General features: G+C 39.6%; 2 protein-coding genes across 4 annotated transcripts in view; both read left to right on the top strand.

Moving 5' to 3' along the window:
- MECP2 (methyl-CpG binding protein 2) overlaps positions 1-10353 on the top strand; it is a 92935-nt gene extending 82582 nt beyond the window's left edge. For both annotated transcript variants that reach the window (XM_026711646.2, XM_087925804.1), the window contains exon 3: positions 4211-10353. In XM_026711646.2, coding sequence (XP_026567431.1) covers positions 4211-5270 — 1060 coding nt within the window. In that variant the 3' untranslated portion in view covers positions 5271-10353. The remainder of the gene's footprint in view (positions 1-4210) is intronic.
- An 8489-nt stretch (positions 10354-18842) lies between these two features.
- IRAK1 (interleukin 1 receptor associated kinase 1) overlaps positions 18843-21431 on the top strand; it is a 31230-nt gene continuing 28641 nt past the window's right edge. Inside the window, exons 1-2 of one of the 2 annotated variants that reach the window (XM_026711273.2) lie at positions 18843-19163; positions 19509-19678. In XM_026711273.2, the coding sequence (XP_026567058.1) occupies positions 19084-19163; positions 19509-19678 (250 nt within the window). In that variant the 5' untranslated portion in view covers positions 18843-19083. The remainder of the gene's footprint in view (positions 19164-19508; positions 19679-21431) is intronic. The other variant, XR_003375082.2, reaches the window with a different exon arrangement.

Below are 21431 nucleotides of genomic sequence, written 5' to 3'. Positions count from 1 at the left end.
TGACCATGTGGCACTTGAGCGGCAGCAGCTACAGGTGGCTGATCTTCCTGAAAGGGTCATCATCACTATCCTGGCATCTCGCAAACCTCCCACAAGGTGCATCTATGATGCCACCTGGAAGGGCCTTCCCGATGGTGCCTTAGGGAGGGTCTCTCTCTCCAGCTTTAGCCCAGTTGGCAGAGGTTCTTAGATTCCTTCAACATGATCTGGAGAAAGGTTTGGCTCCCAACACCTTTACGTAGGCAGGTTGAGGCCCTTTCCTCGGTTCTTTCATGGGGTTCGCTTCCTTCCTTATCCCATCACCCTTCAGTCAGGAGGTTTTCAAAAGGGGCTTCCAACCTGCACCCTCCGGTGGTCCACAGGTATCCTTCCTGGGATCTTCATGTGGTCCTTTATGCCCTTACAAAACCCCCTTTTGAACCCCTTAGAACCTTGTCTTTCCGTTTCCTGACTCTGAGGGTAGTGTTCCCCGTTTTCATCACTTCAGCCAGGCTGGTATCCGAGCTCGCTGCTCTTTCCATCAGACAGGACCTTTGTTCCTTTCACGATGATAGCGTTGTCCTCAATCTGGACCCCTCATTTATTCCAAAGGTCAACACTTGTTTCACAGGTCCCAGTACATTATGTTGCCTGGCTTCTGCCCCCTCACGCAACATGACTTAGAGCAGCAGTGGCACTCGCTAGACGTAGGTAGGGCTCTTAGAATATACATTAAGCGCACTTCCTCCTTCAGGAAGTCTGAAGCCATTTTGTTTCCTTTTCCCTTCTCACTTGGGGCACAAGGCCTCATCTCCTATTAGCAGGTGGGTCAGATCTTGCATTGAGCAGGCCTACAAAGCTGCGGTCCTTCCGGTTCCTCGAGGTCTGACAGTGCACTCTACCAGAAACGCGGCCACTTCAGCTGCCTGGGCGACCCAAGCACCCATGGAGGAGATCTGTCGTGCGGCCACGTGGACATCTCCATCTCCTTTCATCAGATACTACCGTCTGGATGTCTTTGCCTCGGCAACTGCAGCCTTCGGCAGACGGGTGCTTCAAAGAGTGGTTCAACAGTCAGTGTGATGAGCCGGACGAGGACCCACCCGTGGACATGCAAGCTTTGGTATGTCCCATCCTGGGCTCTCGATGCAGCATGGAGGAGAATGGGCGTTGGTAGAAGTTACCCTGAACACCCTGTCTATCTATGCTGCGAGAGAGCCCAGCCCCTCCCTTGATTCATCCGGAGAGGGTAAGTCATATTTCTGTATTCATTTGTGCTTTCAGAGACACCTTTCAGTCTGTCAAGTATCTTCGCCAAAGCTGGGGTCTCTTCCAGGGGCTGGCTTTTATATCTTAGTACAGACTCAGCTATGACGTCATAGGAAGGAGTCAACCCATCCTGGGCTCTCGATGCAGCATAGATAGAAAGGGCGTTCAGGGTAACTTCTACCAAGCCCATTTACTTTGCTTGTGGGAAGCTGGCAGGGAGTGTCAAAAATTACAATCATGTGATTGTGACTAATTGTAGTAATATTGCAGCACCCAGAGCTTTGCAAATATAACTGGTATAAAGATGCTAGAAATTTCAATTGCATGGATTCTGAATTTTGTGAAGGTTCTTTAATTTATCATATTTGAGGTATCTGGATTCAAAAATGTTTGTGCTATAATGCACCATTTGGGCTAATTGAAGATTACAAACAAACAGAGGCACAAGAATTTTAGCAGTATATAGATATAGGAAATACAGACCTTTTCACATCCTTTTTTTCTGGATTTGTTAGTCCTTGTGAGATATCCATATGACTTAATTTCTAAATTATTGACAACTATTTTCTGCAATCCTATATTTTTTTCTCTAAGCTAAATAGTACTGTTGCTTATGAATTGGTCTATAATTCACTAATTAACACGAACATCTCTTCCTTTACATTTTTTTTACCAAACAACAAACAACATGTCAAAGTTTAGAATGAAAAGACTTCCATGCTAGGACTGTGCAGAATTCAGATATTAAAATCATCCTCTGGAGCATAGAGGAGTGTAAACGTAGCAATTCCTTAAGCCAAATAACAATGAACATTTTCCTGGAATTGCATTGCAGCTGCAGAGGTTATTGCTGTCAGAAAAAGATAAGCTGTTTTAAAAAATTTCAGATAAGTGCTCTCTAACTGTATCTTCATATATTCTTGGAATCTGATGCAGTGTGCACCTGTTGTCTTGCCATATAGGCATACACAAGTGGAAAAAAAACTAAAACAGGCTAATTTTACAGAAAGATTGGTCACGTTCAAGAAATTACTATCAATCTTCCAATTGGGATTTTCAGGAAGCAATAACAAGAGGTGAATACAATGAACATGTAATTGAAGTCAGGCATTTTGTACATATGAGTAAATGTAACACAAAGAAGAAAAGGCATTAACAATTAATATAGGGCTACCCTAAATGCCATATGGAATTCCTCAAATATTTGTATGTAATTATGCTTCCAGTGGGGAAAAATGCCTCATATTTCACCACAGTCAGGAGAGGGTTAAGGTATTATTCTACTTCTCTTTTGCTGCATGGACATAGGGCTTTATCTCCCTAACAAGAGATTATTACAGGAACTTTTTTTAAAAAAAATAATGAAATTAAAGTGGAAGTACTACAGAAATGCCATATAACCTGCCATATAAACGTCTCATCTTTCCTACTATCTTCTCCTATTGGTTTCTTATGAATTATCAATTGTTTTTGTAGCTGATTATGAATGATTGTAACTATAATTTATGACCTATGACTTGTTGCAAGCTGTTTATATATACACTGAGCTTATGCACTGGAGACAAATTCCTTGTGTGTCTGATCACACTTTGCTAATAAAGAATCCTATCCTATGCTATCTGAGATTTTTAGTTCTTTTTTGTTAAAAATCAGCATAAATAAAATCAGTGTTGAAGGAATTTCATCATACAGAACAAGGATCCTAACAAAACGTTACGTTATTTAGCAAGGGCTCTATCAACCTCATCATATCTGAATTTTCATACTATGTGTGGTGCAGGTAGGTGGAGGGAATTTACCTGTATGACATACATATCAATATATATATGAACACATTATAAATTCAGGCACTCTGTAATGCTGTTTATTGCCAAGTTCACGTGACAAGAACCTGCTTCTTTTCCTCTATATTTTTTTTCTGAAAACATAAGATAGATTTTGTGCATCTTTTTCTTTGTAACATCTCTCATCAGTCCCTGAGAAAAATGATGCTATTTTAGATATAGGATTAGCAATCAAGAATACAGTAAATCCTTGATTTAATGTAAGTTGTAATAGTTGTTAAATGGTGGGTTGGTCACATGACCAGCCCAATTTTATGACCAGTCGTTAAGCAGTTGCTGAGGTGGTTAAGCAAGCTACTGGTTCACTATGAACTCAGTATTACCGAAAATTGGAAGTAAATGCTGGTTTTGGACAAAACTCATAAAATGAGGTCAGGCACTTCACACGTCTGTAAATATGGCCTTTTTGCTGAGTGCCCAAAGTTCAGTCATGTGACTCCAAGGGGTGGCAACTCCTGTAACTTCAAATCTGGGTTGGGTTGTAACTAGCCCCCAGGTAGACCCATTGGAATGTTGAATGATCACTAAACAACAAGTTGTAAGTCAAGGACTACTTGTGCTTCTAGACAAAACTTTGATAAGGCATTGACATCGTCTTTTTCACAGAATTTTACAGGGGAGCTCAGATATTAAACTGTCTTTCATCAAGTCTTTGTAACTCCCATTAAAAAGAAAAGGCAGAACAGTGGCATAATGCCTTCTGAGTGCTAGCTGTAGGAACCATCTTTCAAAGCTCTTATTATTAAAAGTATTAGGGGGAATCCAAATAGGCAATGTATTAATTGCTCTCCTTTATATTTCTATTAGCTTTCACATCAGAGCTACATGATACAAGAGTGGGGGGAAATAGAGCTCAACACAAAGCAAAATCTCAACACCTCCCCTTATTAGTGGTTATTTCCAATGTGATGTTTGATGGATAGAGTATATTATAGATTACAGAATCATTGCACAGAACTCTTTCAACTTCTTCCAAGATGAGGTTTGTTTGTTTGTTTTTTAAAGAAAATATCTGATAATCTATCTTGTGTATCTCTGGTGAATTACCACTAATTTTTTCTCCTCCCCCCCCCCCCACCCCTTTGTTCTTTCTCATGTTTCTGGTTCCGAAACTGCAGCCCCCAAGGCAAGGCCTTTCGTTCTAAAGTTGAGCTCATCACCTACTTTGAGAAGGTGGGAGACACCTCGCTGGATCCTAATGATTTTGATTTCACGGTGACTGGGCGTGGGAGCCCCTCACGACGAGAACAGAAGCCTCCTAAGAAAACTAAAGCCCCTAAAACTCCTGGCACAGGCCGTGGACGGGGTCGACCTAAAGGTAGCGGCTCTACCAAACCTAGAGGAACTGCTTCAGAAGGTGTACAGGTGAAAAGGGTAATTGAGAAGAGTTCGGGAAAGCTGCTAGTCAAGATGCCTTTGCAGTCATCGTCAATGGGAGCAAAGGCAGAAGGAACAGGTGGGGCTACCACCTCAGCACAGGTCATGGTTATCAAGCGTCCTGGACGTAAACGGAAACCTGAATCGGATCCCCAGGCTGTTCCTAAGAAACGGGGACGAAAGCCAGGCAGCAGTGCAGTAGTAGCTATTGCCGAAGCTAAAAAGAAAACAATCAAGGAGCCAGTCATCCAGGCAGTCCGGGAGACAGTATTGCCTATCAAGAAACGTAAGACACGTGAAGCTGTCAGTATAGAGATCACCAAGCCAACTCCTCCTCCTCCAAGCAACACAGGGGAATGGAGTTCCAAAGGACAGCGAATGGCTGCCAAGAGCCCAGGGCGCCGCAGCAAAGAAAGCAGCCCTAAAGGGCGGGGTGGCAATGCTGTGTCAACCCCCGCCCCTTCCTCTTCTCCTGGCAAGAAGGATCAGCACCTCCCTCCCCATCAGCCATCTTTGGAGCCCCAGGGCACCTCCCCTGCTCAGTCCCCTGAAAGCCCTAAGGACAGCAAGAGCCTTCCAGTTGAGCCCCAGGACTTGAGCAGCAAGAGCTATAAAGAGGAGAGGGCTCCAGAAAGTGATGGCTGTCCTAAAGAGCCACCTAAGACTCAATCTGGTGGCACAGCCGTGTCCTACAAACATGAGCGCAAAGATACTGTGTCGTCCTCCACGGCCTTGTCCCGGCCTACAAACAGGGACGAGGCCGTGGACACCAGGACACCTGTGTCAGAGCGGGTCAGCTGACTTTGCGGGGGGTGAGTGAGCAAGTGAGCGCCAGAGGTAACAAAGAGAGGAACAGGCACTCTCAGCCCCACACACCCAAATGAGACTCCAGGCAGCTGCCAGGTAGAATTCTCTTTTCCCACAATGCCCTGGCTTTCAATCAATCAGCTTACCCCCAAACTATCCCTCCGTGTCCCTCATTCCTCCCATTTTTAATACAGACAAGCACAGTGTGGGGTACAGAAACATGCCTCCCAGGGCTGGAAGCCACTTTGCACTTTTTCTACAGAACTGGGGCCCACTCTTCCCTCTCCCCATCTGCCTGGCTCCTCCTGCCATGCTTTGCTGAGAATACTACTGACAAGGCAAGCTGTTTGGCGGAGGAGAAATAGCTTCAAATTCTGGCTTGTTGCCCTGATCCTGTTTGCCCTCCATATTATAGAGGCCCCATCAACAGATCAGGTGGAGAGGGGCTCACGTATGTATTCCACTCCACCTCCCTAGTGCCATGTAATGTAGTTGTCCAGTCTTAGTTGGAGTTCTGTAGTTTCCAGTAGGCTGTGTGCGCATGTGTACACATGAAAGAGAGAGAGAGAGAGAAATAGGGTTGTGGTATATTGGGGAACTAATATCCCTCATCTGCCATTTAGGCCAGCAATTAGGAAGAATATTCTCTCCCGCCCTCCCCCCGAGAATAGCTATGCTGCTAAGAGACCACTGGGATACTAGGTGCAGCTTTGTATTGATGTCCTCCTTTCCTGTGTCAATCCTGAAAGGAGAGGCCTTTGATTTTGTTGAAACAATCTGAATGTGCTGAAATGGCATGTGTGTGTGAGCTTGTCACATGCTAAGAGTTAAAAAGAGAAGTTCTTCCAGTTACTGTCAATGATGTTAGCTTAGGAAACTGTTTGCACTAATGAAGGCCTTTGTCCAATTGTTTGGGGGCGGGGGGGCAGTGGCGTGAAGGATGTACAGTGTGTGCCTGTGTGTATCAAATGGGGCATTGGACTGAACACTGGCTCACCTCTCCACCTTACTTCTTGTTCAGGAAAGTAGCCCAATGTGTGTAAAACTACCTGTAATTCTTTGTGGGATTGGTACATGGCAATGGCTGAATTGAGAAGCCTAGTTGCTTCAAATAATAATCCCTACAGTTGACAACCAAGCTCTTCCAAGGCTGTTGAGCACATATCGCCTCTCTCCCCAGGAAAGTAGGGCTCAGCAGAAGTGTAGCGTTTTATTGTGTATGAGACTTTGTTGGCAATTAAGGTCTATTTTTTTCCTTCCTAATAGCAGAAAACAGCACTCAGTGTGGGAAGGGGAAGGACATTGGCCATGCTAGTCTGCTTATTTTTACTTAAGTGAATATGTAGCACAGAAGTAATCTAGTGACTCCCCCTACTTTTTCTGGACTGTAGAAAATAATTCAATAAGAAGAAAGGAAGCCTGGGTCCCAGTCAAAGTCTAGGCAGAAAGTAGCTATCTTAAATAGCTTTTTTTTTCCCCAGTGGTGTGAAATGATAAAACAAGCCCCATCTTGTTTCATGGGTCTTTGAGGACTCTAATAGACATACATCCTGATATCTGTGATTATTTTTTTTATCAAGAAGTTAGCACTCTAAAAGTCAAAGTATTCAGAGGAGTAGCTTTTTACCATCTAAATATGTGCCCTCTTACCCTTTACAAGTTGTTACTGGGAGAAAAATAGAGATTCCTATAATGGCATTTCCCCCACCCCCACCCCCCTTTCTAGTATAACAGTTTGCTTGCAGGAACAGCAAAATTTAGAACAGGAAAATTATTTTGAGAGGGATGAATAATTACATTTTTTTAGCAAAATTGGAGTTCCTGCAGTCATATGTGTACATACATACATACATACATACATACATACATACATACCCTGTAGGCTCTCAGGAGTCATGTCTGTTTGAGACCTTGGAGAGCCTCATTGGCATGGATGATGACTTTTCTCTGTTCTTGCCTATGTACCAAACATTGGAATAAAAATTCTTCTTTGTGCATAAGCAGCCAAAGTGAAGTTATTAGCCTTAGAATATGTTCTGTTCATAAGAAAAAGATTCAGTTTTCTCTATAGGAAGACTGATGAGATTTAGCCCTGCAGCAACATGAATTTATTTTTTTCTTAGCTTCTTATAGCGTAATCAGAGCCGAAAGTTTTATTTTTTTTCTTCTCCTTGATTTGCAATAAGGTTGGGGCTGGCTTCTCTTCTTTCTTTATCAAGAATAAAAACCAATCCTCTTTCTTAATCGTTAGAATTTAGGATACAATCTGTGGCTAAATGATGAATACCCTTTCCACCAGAAAGCATAAACAATCTGAAACTAGTTCATTATTTATTGGAATGATGTCTCTGTGCTGAGAAGTACATATGAAACCTGATAGAAAATGTAAAGAAGCACGCACAAGGGGGAAAAAAAAGGAAGAAATTACTTTGCAACAATTTAAACTCTTTAAGGGCTTTTCCTCAATGTTAAAAAAGGCACAAAATTATTTTGGCAGGGAGGGGGTTTCCCATCTAGTTTTCCAAACCACAATAAATATCCTACCCTGTGGGAAAGAGATGGGGAAAATGCAGTACAATTTAGGGATGCATTTGGGGATTTCTAAGGCTTTGCACTTGACTGAGAAATCTAGAGTGAATTATTGTCCCTCTTGTTCCAGCTTCTAAGTCTGCATGTATTCTATCATGTACTAATTTTTCTAAGTTATGATATTGTTTTGGTAAATGGAACAGAACCTTACATGTCATTCCACTTTGGGGTCACTTCTGATGGGACTTTTTTTAAATAGTAAACATATACAGACATATGTCAGAGTTGAAAGTGTGACAGATACATTTTGACATGGGTTTAATACAGAGCACTTATCCTTGGAAGTCAAAGTTTAATTGAATAGATACACATCATGAAAGTTTCTACAGAAGAATATCATGGTAAAACAGCGTCTTAGCTTGTCCAGCTTGAAACACAGAGCCACATCAAGAATAAACAATAGTGATAGCAATCTTTCCAATTGGAATATTGTTTTTTTTAAAAAAATATCAGTTGGGTTATAATCGAAGCCCAAGCTGGATGCAGTGGTATCAAATCTGTTTATAGTTTTTTTTAAAAAAAATCATGTGAAGAGGATAGATTAAATATTATTTCCTGCAATTTATTCCTACAGCCTGATACATACAGGTTTGCAGGATGAAAAGCATGCTCAAGCTGGGCTTAGAGTGCCACAGTTACAATGCAAGCTACACCCCTTTCATATGTGCAATATCACAATACTTGTACATGAGTGGAGCTTGTGTGACAATGCCTTCATCTTTTGTTCCCCCATTAGTGCACTGGATACCTGCTTACACAAACATTTTCATTCATAAACACATTCTTCTTGGGAAGAATTCTAATAACAGGAATTAGGTTGGATAGAAAAAAAATGCTTGGGGAGAGGATGATGGAAGAAATAGCAGTCATGGAGAAGATTGCTTTATGTAGCTGCCTGCACTTATGCCCTAAAACATGGGAACCACAATTCCAGTTCAGACTAGAACAAGCTTATGGCTAAGCAAGCGTGTTGTGTCAGTTTAGTCCTGTCCCTATAATATAGGGTATTGCTGCATTCCAGTGTCTTTTTTAGGATTCATAATACTGTAGTGTATAGCTGAGACTACAAATGGGGCTGTAGTTCTGCAGGAGATATGCTCAGCATTTGAAGTTTTTAGCTTTTGAACCTTCTGAACTTAATATATACCCATAGACAGATCTCCTTTAGTTTAGTTTACTGTTGGGAGTATTGAAAGCCTCGTGCCTTCCTACTTATTTGGCAAAGATTATTTAGAAAATGTAGCTTTTGCCCTCATGTGAGGCTCTTTGGCACTCTCCCAGCCATGTAACTTTCAAAAGATTAGGTGACTGATTTATGTAAAAAGTTGGCAGCTCTTTGCCATGTCCCTTCCCAGCTGTTTCTTGATGCTCATTGCTGAGGCAGTCAGTGGCCCTCATGATAGAAATACCTCTCCCTCTTTTTCTTTTTTTTTTTTACATTTTCATGGGGGAGAACAATGCACTTTAAAGCCGAGAGAGAATAATATTCTTTCTTGCTTTCTTCCTACTTGGGTGGACAGTAGAGCCACAAGCCCATTGAAATCACATGATTTTAACAGTGTCTTGCAAATAGTTTAAGAAGGGGTTAAATTTAATATGGGGTCAGATGGGGATATTAATAGAAGCTTCAAACGTTAAGATTTTGGGGTATCTTTAAGCATACCTATGAACATGTATGGAATTTGAAACAAAAATTCAAATTAGAATATCAGTACCCATATATCAGCTAAAATCATCATATTGTACTTAGTCTAATCTATCATTACCTGGATTTGAAAAACTTGTAAAACCACAGGGTTTTTTTAAATCTCATATGTCTTGACATTCCAAACAAGTCAAAAGGTGACACTTTTACACTATTTCCCTTCCTTCAGTTGTGATGCAGGGTGGGAACTTGAAGGTTCATTTTGTCAGTAAGAGCCAAACTAGATCCTTGTAGGCAGACCAGGATTGCTGCTTGATTGCTACAAAGTGATTGTTAGAGAGGCAGTTTTGCACCAGAAAAGCAGCAGGCAAGCAAAACGTTTTAATTCTGCTTGCTTTTTTTCTGACTTTCCCTGCCTTCTTCCCAACACATGAACATTTATTTGCTGCATATGGCATTCATCTTGCTCCGCTTTGCAGCTGCTTACAGACCTGGGTCTTCCACCAAAATCTAGTTCAACCCAAAGAAAGGATTGAGAAAGTAGAGCAGGAGTAGAAGTCTGGCCTCTTCCCACCATTCCTTCTAAAGATGCTGTTGGAACTAGCTGCTTTTCCAGAGTGCATTACATCAGTAGTAGCTTCACTGGCAAACTGCTTATTTACAGGGATACAAAGTGACTATCTTTGCTCCTAGCTCTGCCCACTTCCACCCAGCTCATCCTGAAGACACATGTGGATAGTGCCTGGAGTTTGAGAGACTGCGCAAGAGGGATTTACCTTGTTAGCATTGTGAACCACCTGATGTTTCTGTGTCAAGTGAAAATAAACTTCTTGTCAGTTTCAATTATTATCCAGTAATGTGTAGAGTTTAACGTTAGATCTAAATCTTTTTTGTTTGGGGATTTACTTTCTGTTTTGTGTGTGTGTGTGTGTGTGTGTGTGTGGTGTTTTTTTTTTAAGGCACCAAGTAGACACAAAAAATTGTCTAATTTTATATATCTGTATATTGCATTATAAATGAGGGGTAGCTTTTTTTCTGCTTATTGCACCACTACCAAATAAGGATAACAGACTGACAAGCAAGGAATGGTATGGTCTGTTGAGAAATTATTACATGTTGTTTTCTTTACTATTACTCCTAATCTTCAGTATCATAGCAAGGGAAAAGAAAACATCCTTCACAATTGTCTGCCAGTAAATCCCAGAGCAGAAGATTCGTTCAGCTGGGCTGGTCTCACACTTTGGGACGGGGATTTTTTTTTTCTTTTTGCTCAGTGGGTTTGAAAAATAACAGGATGGTCACATATAGTCAACATTTTATTTTTTTGCACTCAAATCTACTTGTGGGGAAGGGCATGGACTTGGGCCTAGGGAGATAAAGTGAAGAAAATGTGGAGTATTTGGTCTGTATTGTGACTTAACTCTCTAAAAAAATATTTTCAGTTTAACCAGAGCTTAACTTATGTTTATTGGCATGATTTAGCTCTATCGGTGATGGCTACTTCAATTAGTCTGTAGTAATTTTTGGAAAACTACCATTGGTCCTAAACTGAATTTCTTAGTGTTCTTCCTCATTTTCTTCATAGCAAAGTTCTTACCTGACTTCTCATCCTCCCACTTTTACTGTTTTTAAAGCTAATATTTCTCCTACCACTCCTTTTCATTTTGTGCATTGCATGCCATCTGGCATAAATTGGAAGCACTCCATGATAGCACGTTCCCTTCTTTAGCTGATAACTGTCTCTTGTCTTCACTACTCTCTACCTTGCATGTTTAGCAAAAATCTAGGTCTGATTTCCAAAGACATCATGTCTAGATCTGATATTGTACCTTCATGTGTCAGTGTTGCACTACATCAATATGGATCCTGGAAAGAAAAAGGTGTAAACAAAAAAGGGACATGTCAAATATTTGGGTGGCAGAAGTGAAGTATTGAATTTGACTCCCTCCTTTTTCTACTGATCAAACATGTTTCACAGTATTTTTCAGAGAGAATGAATTTTCAGTTTTTCAAATTGGACTTTGCCCTTTCTCCTCTTCGTGTTGCTTATGCTTGCATGAGTGATTGCTGAGAGGTTTGGTTTGTGTCACACTTAATAATTTTGTATTAAAGCTTTCATTTTATTGACATCTTTAACATTAGAGCTCAAGTAACATTCATCAAATCAAAGGCTGATGTGTTTGGAAGCAGATCATTAAGCAAAAAAATAGCTTGCTAGTACTTTACTGACACAGTTCTCATCATATCCTAAGACACCATTAGAAAGAGGACCAAAAATGACAGTTTCCTGTCTGCCAGTTTTCACTTGTAAGTTATGGAAATCAGCAATATCCGCTCAAGAGTAGCGGCTTAAAATTGCCGTTCTTCCAAAAGCAAAGACCGAGCATAGATTACGCTTCTCTGAGGGACAGTGTTACTATATTCTTCCTAACTGAGGTTGGGGAAAAAATTTCTCAATCCATAAATTGACATACATAAACTTTTCTTCCAATTATGATTTTCCTCCTTCAAGCCATGTAGATAAGCAGTACTTACTGTGGTTGTGTTATCTCTGCATGAAGTGGCAGAAGAGTTGGACATTGATCAACTGATTTTCTTTATGAGTGCAAAAAAAAAAAAAAAAAAAAAGGCTTTCCTCCCTTTATTATAAAGGGGCAGGGATGGTGGGAAATCCTTTCTCCTGCTTCCATAACTCAACATGTTGCTAATAACAAACCAACTTCCTTCTGCTTCACAATTCAGTAGCGATCACTATAAGACCAAATATTACAAGGACTGTTATTAAATGTATGCTGAGTGCTTGCTATCTTGTACAGCTCTTAATCCTCACATAGCCAACTAACTCTACCCAGTGACATTTCTTTAAAAAATAAAATACAATTCCAGAGACACAGAATTTGGGGTTGGGGTGGGAGTTGTTTTTTATTTTCTTTTAAATGTTTTTTTTTTTTCTGAGAGGGGGGAAGTAACAGAAAAGAACTGTGGTATTTGAGACTTGTTGTGTGTAGGGTTTATCTTCCCACCCCGAAAAAAGGAATGTCAATGAAAACCTTTCGTGTGTGTGTGTGTGTGTTTTTTATTTTAATGGTCCACGAGTATGTATCGTGAACATTTCTGTAAAGTAATTGTTCCAGGCACAAATGCTTCAAATGTGAGTGTCAAATATATGTATATATTTTAAAAGGGAGGAAAGGTATATACTTTTATTTTTGTCTTACCATTGGCAGTAGGGAGAAAGGGGTAGCTTAAGCAATTTTTTTAACAACTTCCCAGGGTATTTTGTATGCTTCAATTTCTAATAATCTACTACCAGAAGTCAGTGTATCAAAAAAATTAGAATATGCTTAGACTCCTTCATTGAAACATTCATTTGGCAGGAATGCAATAGTAAAAACCTGAAACAAAACCCAGGAGGAACTTCACAAAGTTTTCATTTTAATAATCCATTACCAGAAGACAATATAGGAAAAAAAAGGTGGTTCTGTAGATTCCTTCATTGAACACCCATTAAGGGAAGAACAATAAAGTGGCAAAACAGGAGGATCTAGCATGTAAGTGTTTTAAAGAATGCATTGAAACTCCAAAAATCATAATTAGCACTCTTATTAGTTGGGATCTATGTTGTCTTAAAGATTGCCCCACTAATATTTTTAATGTTGAGAAATAACTGTTGATCCATATGAATTTCCATGCTAAAGCTCTAATTTTAGAAAAATAAATACTAAGAAACTTTCCACTGAGGTTAAGTAGAGCTTCCTTGGCTCTTTTGAAGAATTTTTTAAAATATACTTTATTGTGTACCCCCATCCATATTTCCTGACCACACTTTGCATTTGTTTGATGCGTTTTTGGGACAATTACTTTTAAGAATTCTGAGTAGATTGTTTAATAAAACTTAAAAATTGATTGCTCTTTTTGTAGGTTTTGTCTACAGCCAAAAAAAAAAAAAAAAGACTGAAAGCACTGACTATATTTAAAAAAAGAAGAAAAAAGAAATTTAATAAAGGAAAATTTGTATAATTTCAGTAAGAAAATAACAAAATCCGTCTGAATGTACATGTATATGTTTAAAAGAAATCCACCAAAATCCCTCCCTACCCTTGTATCCTATTTATTATATAAAACGTTTGCCTTATAAATTTACAAGAAAAAGTCCTTTCTTTATGAGTGTCTCTATCTTTTGTTGTTGTTAAAAACAAACATTTTCCTCTTCCTTTTGGGGAAAAATACTGTGGAAACTGCATATATATATGCATTCATATAAAAGAATAATTTATATTTTTATGTTAAAAATACATGCAGGCCCAGTTTTAGCACTCAGCATGCATTCTACACAGTAATCTAGTTGCATCTCATGTTGGTAAGTACTGTATTCTGTGCTAGAATTGGATTATAAATCTATGTAAAATGTTACAGATCTGTTTGAGCCTTTTATTACCAAGGTAGAAATGTTCTGCCCTGCCATTAAAATATAATATTTTTTTCTCTGTTGTGGCCGAGGATGTCTTTTAGCTTTTGAGTTGATTGAAAAGTGGCCATCTTGTTGACTAGCCAAGTTTCACTGCTGCAAGAATATTTCTTTTGAAAACGTGAAATCTGCTCCCCCCCTTCCCCTCCCCTCCCCCCGCAATATTTTTAGGATGCAGAGGATGTTTTTGAGTTTCATAAAACTCTAGGTGGGATTTAATGGAAAATTCTCTTTTCATCTATAAATAAGATTAGATACACCAGGTCAGTGGAATCTAAGGCCCAATGTAGCTGGGCTGTGGATATCATTAGTATCTGCCCAATAGTGAGACTCTTAAGACAGAATATTAATATTAAAGAGTTGTGGCCACTCTTGTTTTTGGCTAATTTGATCAATTATTGATCCATGTGTCATGCGAATCTATCAAAGGGTTAGCCGATTATTAAGCATTTCTCTACCCCCAAAATGAGGTGGAGGTTAGGAGCAGACAAATGGAAATGCCCCTTGAAGCAGTATCACCATTATTAGAGCTGACTTTTCTCATCTCAAAAACATGGAGCTAAGCTGAAAAATAAATAGGCTGGGGTAGCTTTCCTTCAATCCTCTATCCTTAGCTAATCCTAATTAGTACACCAGCCTCTTTAGGGTCAAATTTATCAATGGCACCACAGAGGATGGGGACCAGAAAATTACTGCCAGTGGAGGTTTAACATTGTGTGGCCCTCACTTCATATATTAAGGCTCTTATTTACGGTTAATGTAAAGTTAAACCAACCATGTTTATTCAATAAAGGACAACATGCTTTTCATTATGGGAATATGATACAAATCTGCCTCTATTACATCATATTGAACATTGTTCATTAGACCCAAAAAGGAATTACGATACGTGTTGTACCTTATGACTATACAATTCTGAGATGTTGGTGCTTTCTTTTCTACACTGTTCCAAAATCCCAAACCATGGAAAATGTCATCAAATTTGAAATGTTATCCTTTCTCTTAATGTTAGCCTCTACCTATGCTGCCTTTACAGAAATTCAGTGCAAATGCATTACTACAAGTTCTTCAGCTTGGTCTGAATGATTATGCACATGCAGACAGCCCCACAACTTATTATCCCCTACTGCCAGAATTCAATGACAAAAAGTGACAAAATTTTACTGCCACAAATTTCAGCTGTTTTGAGAGTTTGAGGGAAAGTTTTTGGGTGGGAATGAAAGCAGTATGCTTTCCAGAGTCCTGCTCCCATTCTTATCCTAATACATGTGCTCTCTCTAAAAAGGGCCTAAAATTTCATCCAGTCTTTGAGGGATCTATCGTAATTGAAGGGTCTGTGGCTCATCAGAAGTTCAGGAGGCTGAATTGCAGCTCCTGAGGAGTTGCAGAAGATCTGACACAGCTCTGACTAAAGCCCTCAATTTTTCTCTTAAGCTCAATTTCAAAAGCTATCTGTATTTTTAAAAAAGTAATAAGATTTTTTCCCACATTTGTTTTATTTCCTCTTTGTATTTGGTATTCATTTTTTTTTTAATTTTTAGAACAAATAGAATATTGTCTTGGCAATTAATACCACCTTCATAAATGATATTGAAAAGCTCTGAAAGCTAGAAATTCCCAGTTTTGGAAATATTGGAATTATAAGAGATAAATCTTCATCTGATGATCCAGCCCTTTAATGTACCTGAGAAAGGAGCTTATAATAAAATCTTACCCATTTGTCAAGCTTTTGCAATATAGGTTCAAGAAGAACAAGCTTTGCACTCATGAGCTCTAGGAACAGACCTAAAAGCAGCTAACTGCATGAACATTGATGCACATGCAATTAATTTTGTTAGTTCTTGGTTCTCAGTAGTGAACATATCTCAAATGTAAATAGCAACTTGTACCTGAGATTAAATTTAGTCTTGTGTGGCTTTCCTGGAACTGTCATGTAATATGAGTCAATAAGTTATCTGCAGATGGATTGGAAAAACCAGATGGATGTCAAAGTGGAATTTGAAGAAAAAAGATTGAGAAAATTTAGCCAGCTCAAGTCTGAGGCCAGCCAATTCATTAGTGAAGTTCAGATGCAAGATTTTGTAGTGGGAATGCAAACCTTGATGCCAATGAAATTGCTCCTGCTACCACTTCTCAGCTTCTGAATCAGATGACAGAGATGATTAGCTAGGGAGAGATTCCACATCTAAAGTAGAAATCCACTGGCTACTTTCAAACATAGAGCTCTCTCAAGAATCTGGTGGGCTACATAGGTGTCAAGCTTCTGCTTCATACCAAACCTGATCATCTGCTTTTCTTGCCATCATATATTTTCAAAACATCAGAAACTCCATATCAAACTCATCAACATTGCTTGAACAATATACTTTTCCAAGATCTGATGGCTATCAGGATAGCTGTCTGCTTGTGCAGAGAGAAATACTGGCCTTATCTGTCATGCTCCCTCTGCATTGTATATGCCTTTTTGGTTATATTCCCTACCACAATCTGGACAGATATAAGCAACATTTTTATTATAGACCATCCTGATCACAAAAGCCAGTGATAATATCCCACCTATTGAATCAATAACCACCAAGACCATTCCCTGCAAATCATTAAACACCTCCATTGACTCCTAGAAGGCACCATCGTATCACTTTTCACTCATCCATCCACTGCAACTCACTTTCATTGTTGGGGACTTCATGCCCCCCACCCCCGCCCCCAAAGTGCTACCATAGAGAAGATCACATTTTCTTTTCTCATGTTATAAACAGATATTCTCAGATACATAGTTTGCTATTCATCCAAAAGTGTCAAATTGCAGACAGAAATGTACAGTAATACCTAGAAGTATGGTTCTTTGGATGAACATTATGCAGAACTGACCTTCCTTCCCCAATGAAAACTGGTCCAAAACCTATGGGAGGAGGACCCTGGCTTTTCCACCATTTGTTTCACTTAAGTCAAATGTGGATCTGTCCTCATGTCACTGAAGATTGCATGCTTTTTTACTCTATATATTATTGGAATATATAATTGAAATCTTAAATTTCTGCTACAATATAACTTGTTTTACCCTTTTTATTCTTGTCCTGAATACTGCTTGATTGTTTAGGATTAAAAGATTGTCATCTGGAAGATAGGTGCAATAAGAATTTATGAATTAATAAAAAGGTAAGCTATCATATAACTGGGTTTTACATCCTATGATATTTCAGCTAAGCAACTTCCCAGTCTTAGCTAGGGACAAATCTCATATGTCAGAGGAAAAACTATTTTTCTAAGTTCCTCTCAGAAAATATTTTAACTATGATACATTAATGCTGGCTTTAAAAAATAAGAGATGTCTCCAGTACCAAGCAAAAAGAAAATGCTGTTAGTACCCACATACAAAGAGGGTAGCCATTCTTGCCACCTTGATATTCAGGGAGCTGGTGTAGTGAGCTGAAATGGGAGTCATATTTCAAAGTCCTTGGCAGGAACCACCAAGCTGGATTTAGAAGTACTGTACAAACCTAATAATAATTATATTTTCCACAGAATCAGTACACGTAGTCCTCAACTTATAACAGTTCATTTAGTGACCAAAGTTACAATGGCACTGAAAAAGTGACTTAGGACCATTTTTCACACTTAGAATTGTTGCAGCATCCCCATGGTCACATGATCAAAATTCATATGCTTGACAACTCTTATGACTGCAGTGTTCTGAAGTCATGTGATCATCTTTAGTGACCTCTTGTCAAGCAAAGGCAATGGGCAAACCAGATTACTTAATAACCCTGTGTTACTAATTTAACTGCAGTGATTCATTTAACTATGGCAAGAAAGGTCTTAAAATGAGGCAAAATTCACCTAACGAATGTTTCACTTAGCAACATACATTTTGGGCTCAATTGTGTTGTGACTTGAGGATTACCTGTATTTGTATTAAAGTAAGTATGCATTGTTACCATCTGTATTTATAAAGTGGTGTGGGGGCCTAGTGTTGAAAACATTTGCCTCCCACTAGGAAGGTTGAGAGTTCAATCCTAGGTAGCTAGAGATGTTTCTCTACTAGAGTGCAAAGAAAAAAAATATCAACTGAATCCATTCAGCCACCCCAACTCTCTCAAATTAAAGAATTACAGGATTGTAAAAAACGAGTTTTTACAATCTGTATTTATCAGGGAACACCCAAATGGCATCTTTTTCTTTAAATAGTGGACAACTATGAATAGACAGAATTTATTACCTAAACTAGCAGATTTCGCTTAATTGCTTAAATTGGGCTACTATAAGGATTGCAGGGAAAAAAATCTGTCATAAGATTTGTTCAAGACAGATACAATAATACAATACATTGGGCCTGCTGTGATTTGGCCAGGAATAATTTATCAACAGTGTATTTTCTATCAAAATACATTAATATAAAAAGAAAAACATCAGTGCATATCTGTTCCAAAAACCAGTTGAGTTCATTGATGCTTATCAGCATGTTTCCTGAAATTTTATTCCATTATCCAGTTTTACTGTTCAGAACTATTCTGCTCCATTGAATGGTATAGGGGCATCTGAGTAATGACTTAGGAAGTAAAGCAGATTTCATAAGAATATGGAATCCTACCATCTGGACTCAAATCTGGAAATTGCAATCAAGCAAGCATACATAAAGGACAGAAAAGTGCTTTAATATACTTGAATGAATAGGATAACAGCAGTTCCTTGAGCAGTTCCTTGTTATCTGGGCTTCAGTTTACAGTATCCTACTTCCATCACGCCTGTGAAATTAATTCGAATTGTCATCTTGACATACTCTCTGGTTTGGCTGCCCTTATCAAACTTCGATTTTTCACTTATTCTGCTGTCAGCTTGGGTAAATTTCAGGCCCACGTGCTCTGCTGCAGCAGAAAACAAAAGATAAAGCTGTCGATTTGTGTAACTCCATGCTTACCCGTATTCAGCGGGCAAACGAGTACATGAAGTCGAATGGAGTTTACTCCCAAATAAAGGCAGACAGAACTCATCGCCTTGCACGCTTCGATTCGTATAAGGCTCACCTCTAGGAAGGACCTGCAGCATCTGAGCAGCCTATACACAACGTCGCTTTGCAGCGTCCCCAAGCGTGTGATAGCGCATCCATGGGGCGGTGTGTGTGTGTGTACGGCGGCTTGACATCCTTAACCCCGCCGTCGAAAGCCACGACAGCTAAGACTATATCGTGAGTAAAACCCTTAAACATTACAGCCTAAGCCCTAAATGATCACAGAGTAAGGACTCGGAGCAGGTGGGGGAGGGAGGGAGGGAGTGCAGAAAAAGAGGGACTCCCAAACCGGTACGTCCCAAGAGGCCCGCCACATCCAAGATGGTTGCTCTGCGTAGGACGTTGGCGCGCCTGGAGAGAAGATGCACTTTGCCGCTGGCACATGCGCAGGAGGATGAGCGGAGCCTGCCGAAACGACCCTTTTCTTCCTCATCCTGAGTGCCGTTTAAAGGGGAAGTAGCCTCTTTTCTTTTCTCACCTCCCCCCCTTTTCTTTCTTTCTTTTTCCCTCCCCCTTGTCCAGCCTCTCCTATGGCCTGGCCTGGGTGGTGGAGAGCGGTAGTCATAGCGAAGACCAGGGGGTTATGGCCAGTTCCGGATCGACCCGGCTCCTTTACGATTTGCCACCTGCGATCATGTGCAAATTCTACGAAATCATGGACGCGCTGGACCGGGCCGAGTGGGAACGTTTCGGTAAGTGGGGGTGGGGTGGGGTGGGGAAAAGGGCTTGAGTTTGCTAGCGAGCCAGGGGAGGGGAAAGGGTCCCTTGGGTAAAGCGGAAGGGCAAAACGCATATGGTAAGTGAAGGCAGAATATGGGCTTGGCCTCTGCTGCCCCGTCTTGTGGCGTCTTTTCGCTTCTTAACTACAGTTTAATTTCTGGGCTCGGCTTATATCGCTCCCAGGTACCCCCTACCTGTCTTTAAATCTCGGTGTGTGCTCACTGTTGGGCTATGGACGTGCTTGGTTCGAATGGCACTGGGTGGAACTCTGGTGTAAGGCACCTACATGAACACCATTAAGTCATCTGCCCCGAGCCACTGGATCTATTTAGGTGGATTCCCCCTCTCAAATGCTGTGTGTGTGTATGTATTGCTTTTGTGGCCAGGATTTTATTGTTTAATTCCTTCAGTTAATTTGTTAAACACTTTTCTTTGCCATTGGAACCAAAATGGGCGTCTCTCAGTGGCTGAAGATGATCTATTTCTTACTCTTACCAATTCTCATACATCAAATTGGCTTTTATTTTTTTCTTCCTTTCCATAAATATCTATGGATAAAATGGAATAACAGCAGTATTGAGTTAAGTGTTTCAAATAAGAAAAGCCCTGCCAAAAGAATATTTTTGGCAGGAGCCAAAATCTGGCTGAATAGAGTTAAGCAGAAGTACAGTTCAATTTTTATGTATACATGTCTTATATCCAATTTTATGTGTTTATCCATAGAAGAAATACCTATATATATCAATGGTATAATGGGAAAAGATAAAGAAAAATATTTTTTCTAGAGCAAATGGCTGCCCATGTTTGAAGTAAGATGCTAAATGGAGTGGCCATGTAGTCTAATCCAGTGGCATTCTAATATCCTTAGAACCATGATCTCAGCAAATGAAGAATGGTGTAATATTTTCTGAAGATTGTAACTTCCGTCACTGTGAGGCTCTGAAGTACAGCTCAAAATGGGCTCTCATATAGTCAGAACTAATATTGGCTTATTTCCTTTGGCAGCCCTGAAACAGAAATAATATACTGTATAAAACTTAATTTGAAGATTTAAAATGTGCACTAAAATCAGAATGATGGAAGCATTGACAGAGGGGAAATTGATTTCCATCCATCCTCCAGAATGAGGGAGATGCAATTGCTTGAAAAACTATAAATGGCTGAAATGATCTCAGAGTAAAGAATGCTTTAAAATGCATAACTGAAGAGCAAACAATAAACCATCACACATGTACAATATTACCAAATCACCCTCAACTTCAAGATTTTATCCCTCTCTTTCCCTTCTATGCATATTCAAATTTTGCGTAAAAACATCCTATGGTTTTGACAGAAAACCCTGCTCAGTCTCATATGTTAAAAAACCCCAACCAATTATGATCGCTTCTGATAACCAGTGGCATTTGGGTTGAGATAACAGTTAAATAAGTCAGTGCTTCCAAATGCAAGCAGTACAAATTGTCTTCCCTGTTGGTACAAAGATGATTGTATTTTGGGGAAATGGCAGCTATATTCCAAGCTTTAAAACTAAAACTTGGCTAAAATAAAATGACACAAAAAATTTGGGGGCTAAGAGAATGCCCACAATAAAAGTATGAATTCTAATTCCAGAATGGAGTTCTTTAGGAAATAAAACAATCTTGTTAGGACTCTGGGCATTTATGAAATGTTGAGAGTACAAAGTTGATGATATCAAAAGTGGCTGTCGAAATAAGTGTGGTAACT

This window comes from Pseudonaja textilis, chromosome 2 (assembly GCF_049901715.1).
Source record: "Pseudonaja textilis isolate UNSWEBS1 chromosome 2, rPseTex1.2, whole genome shotgun sequence".
Classification (NCBI taxonomy): Eukaryota; Metazoa; Chordata; class Lepidosauria; order Squamata; family Elapidae; genus Pseudonaja; species Pseudonaja textilis.
This window is presented reverse-complemented; position numbering and strand designations above follow the sequence as displayed.